Source organism: Euleptes europaea, chromosome 9 (assembly GCF_029931775.1).
Source record: "Euleptes europaea isolate rEulEur1 chromosome 9, rEulEur1.hap1, whole genome shotgun sequence".
NCBI classification, from domain to species: Eukaryota; Metazoa; Chordata; class Lepidosauria; order Squamata; family Sphaerodactylidae; genus Euleptes; species Euleptes europaea.
Genome location: NC_079320.1, coordinates 29,578,595 through 29,581,843, shown reverse-complemented (window position 1 = coordinate 29,581,843; position 3,249 = coordinate 29,578,595). Strand labels below are relative to the sequence as shown.

General features: G+C 46.1%; 1 protein-coding gene across 1 annotated transcript; it reads left to right on the top strand.

The window, feature by feature from the left end:
* The first annotated feature begins 912 nt into the window (after positions 1-912).
* LOC130482745 (rho GDP-dissociation inhibitor 1-like) lies at positions 913-1,594 on the top strand. The gene has a single exon (XM_056855586.1). The coding sequence runs from the start codon at positions 935-937 to the stop codon at positions 1,463-1,465; it is 531 nt and encodes a 176-aa protein (XP_056711564.1). The 5' UTR covers positions 913-934; the 3' UTR covers positions 1,466-1,594.
* Positions 1,595-3,249: the final 1,655 nt, after the last annotated feature.

The window sequence follows — 3,249 nt, the reverse complement described above, 5'->3', positions numbered from 1 at the left end:
CAAGTTGGCACCCAACCCCTACCTCAAAAGGGCCCCAACTATGGGGTACTAATAAAACCAGTTAAAGATAGAAAAATGGGAGAATGCTGTGTTCTCCCGTGCATCTGAGCAAAGGCAAATAGCCAAAGTCCAAAAAGCCGAATATCTATTCTTCCTTTTGGAAATCGCCTCTTTGACTTTGGGTAGATACCCAGATTTTGGTATTCTGCTGAAACAAAACCCGAATATTGCCAAAAATTATAATTTCAGGTTTATTTTTGGTTCTGGTTTATCAATATGCACAGCCTTACTAAACACTGATCCATTTTCATGGACAGAAAAATCTCACCTGTTTGTTCTCCTCCACACAACAACCCATCTCTTCTTGCCCTGTCTCTTCCCAAACAACTCTTTACAACACCACCTCTTTCTCCTTTCTTTCTCGTGTAAGGCAAGCTTTCTTTGCTTAGTTGTCCCACTTCTTTTCACTTAATTTGTGCCGATTGCTTATTAGGGCTTACATCAGGGCAGAATCCTGGGATATAGGAAGAAAAGTCACTAAGATATGCAAAGTGTCATTCTCTGACCACCAAATAACAGTAGCCTCCTAAACAACCTATATAAGAATCCAAGGACAAAAAATACATTTAGAAGAATGCAGAACTGCAGGTTTCTTTACTTGTCTCTGTAAAAACACACATAGTTACATGATCAACAATTATAGGGTTGTGATTTTTTTTGTTGCAATGCTATAGCTTATCTTATAAAAAACAGAGTTATATGTTCAATTTTGGCATGTAGCTCATTTGAAAACTACACAAAATTTCAAATTTAGCTTGAGATTGCGGAAGTGCGGGGGCGCGCTCGGGGGGGATCTGGGCGGTGGCGGGCGGCGTTGGTCACCGGCGGCGGCAGCAGCAGTGCTAACAGCGAGACATAGGTTGAACTTGCAGAGATGGCTGAGCAAGAACCCACTCCTGAGCAGCTGGCACAGATTGCCGCTGAAAATGAAGAGGACGAGCACTCTGTCAATTACAGGCCCCCTGCCCAGAAGAGCATCCAGGAGATCCAGGAACTAGACAAAGATGATGAGAGTTTACGCAAGTACAAAGAGGCCCTGCTTGGAAATGTAGCCATTGCTGCTGGTGACTTGGAGAGCTTCAAGAAGCAGGCGTTTGTGCTAAAGGAAGGTGTGGAGTACCGGATAAAGATCTCATTTCGGGTGAACAAGGAGATTGTTTCAGGGTTGAAGTACATTCAACATACATTCAGGAAAGGAGTAAAAATTGACAAGACTGATTACATGGTTGGGAGTTATGGGCCACGTGCTGAGGAGTATGAGTTCTTAACACCTATGGAGGAAGCCCCCAAGGGTATGCTGGCCCGGGGCAGCTACAACATCAAATCAAAATTTACAGATGATGACAAGACAGACCATCTGTCCTGGGAGTGGAACCTGACCATCAAGAAGGAGTGGAAGGATTAGTCCTTCCAGTGCCAAATCCCAAGCGTTGTTCAGACAGTGGCTACAGTAGAAACCCCACCCTGTACCAAAGTGCTGGCATTGGATACCCTTCCCTTTCCCCCTTCCCCTTTTAGCTCACCAGGAAGACTTCTTGGCTTAAATGTCCCCCCATGTTCCCTCTGAGAATCACTGAAAGAAATTGACCAAACCTACCCTGTCTGTCCCTGAGCACAGAGGCAGGCGTGCTTCATGTCCTTCTCCTGGGCTCGTTTTATTGCTGCTTCTTACCCATTGGAATATATTTCAGGCAGGTTCTAAAAGGAAAGCAATGTTCCTATTTTTGTGGTGGGGGGGAGGATTTGGAGGCATTCCTGTCTCTGGGCAAGAGGTGAAGTACTGAGGAATCATGATTCCACGCAGAGCTGGCAACTGCCTGCTGCCCCAATTGTTTCCAGGCTCAATCATGTCCCTGGCCTGCCTTCCCCCTTCCCCCTGGGGTGGGGCATGGGCTGGCTTTCCATTTGTGATGGTTTCCATAACCATGATGCCTTAAAGTGTGTAACATACATCCCCCAGGGAGGCCCCCCCCGGACCTTGTTACACTTTTTTATATGTGCTCCAGCCCTGTCCATACACATACTCCCCTCCCTTCTGATTTGCATCTTCTGGCCAGACCGTAATCCTGCTGAAGCTGATTTCCCCACGGTCTTAAGCAGGGTTCAGGCTGCTGTACTTGCAGGCTCCCTGTGGCCGGAGAAGCATTTGCTTCCAGCTGGGGGTGGGGGGGAGGATGGGCTTAGAAGTGACTAGTGCCACCGTCATCTCCTTGTTAGTTCTATCACACCCCGGTTTGTTGCAAAGCATTAAAGTCTCTGGGGCAGCCTCTGGGTTTCAGGGCTGGGAGATGGATTGTCCTAGCTCAGCTGCTCCTCGCCTGATCCGAACAAAAGAGCTTGCGATGGACAAATGCTCAAGAGCAGTGAATGCCTTACGTATCTGTTCTGCCTTTGAAATTGTGTGCCTGGCCTGTCAGTATTTATTATTGCCTTGATTAGATTCCTTCTCTTCATGATACCTGAGCAGCCCCAGCAAAACCCCAGTAACCTGGCAGTGGAGGAAGCAGGAGGTCTGCAGGGTGTGAAATCTTTGCTTGCCAGGCAGGCATGTTCCAGCTCAGCAGTCCAGCTCAGTGGGCTGCTTTGAGTCCCAAAGTTGTGCTAGAACTGGGACCAAGTGTGTGGTTCTTCCATAGCTATGTCTCTGCCTCTACATCCTCCTCCCCACTCCTTTCCCTAGAGGAGATTTTTTGTTTGATTTGGCGCATTTTTGTCTGTAAATCTTAGATACGGTTTAACAGATTTGGAATCATCAGCTTCCTCTTCTGACAGTTAAAATAAAATCTTGAAACTGGAAAAAAAAAATTTCAAATTTAGCTTCAATAAAAACATACAGTTCATAAAATAGAGCAGTTGCTTTAAAATCCGAATGTCTGGATGGTGAGCTTTTTCATGGGACCAATCTCTGAATAATGAGACTGACCAGACTGAAATGGGACAGCTGGAGGTTAAGCCCTTGCCAGTAATGTTACCTCAAAAAGTTTCACACAGCTGCCAAAAATGGGCTTCCTGTGATGAGTGATACCTGTTTCCAAGGTTTAGCAGCATGTAATCCTTTCGAGTTTTGCTGCAGCAGCCTAACAATGCTACCTCCCTGGCATTTTTCATTTTGTGAGTCCCCAGGCCTCTGCTTCAAATTTCTTGCAAACACTGGAGAAACATGAGGATTCTTAATGTGATCACTGAGTA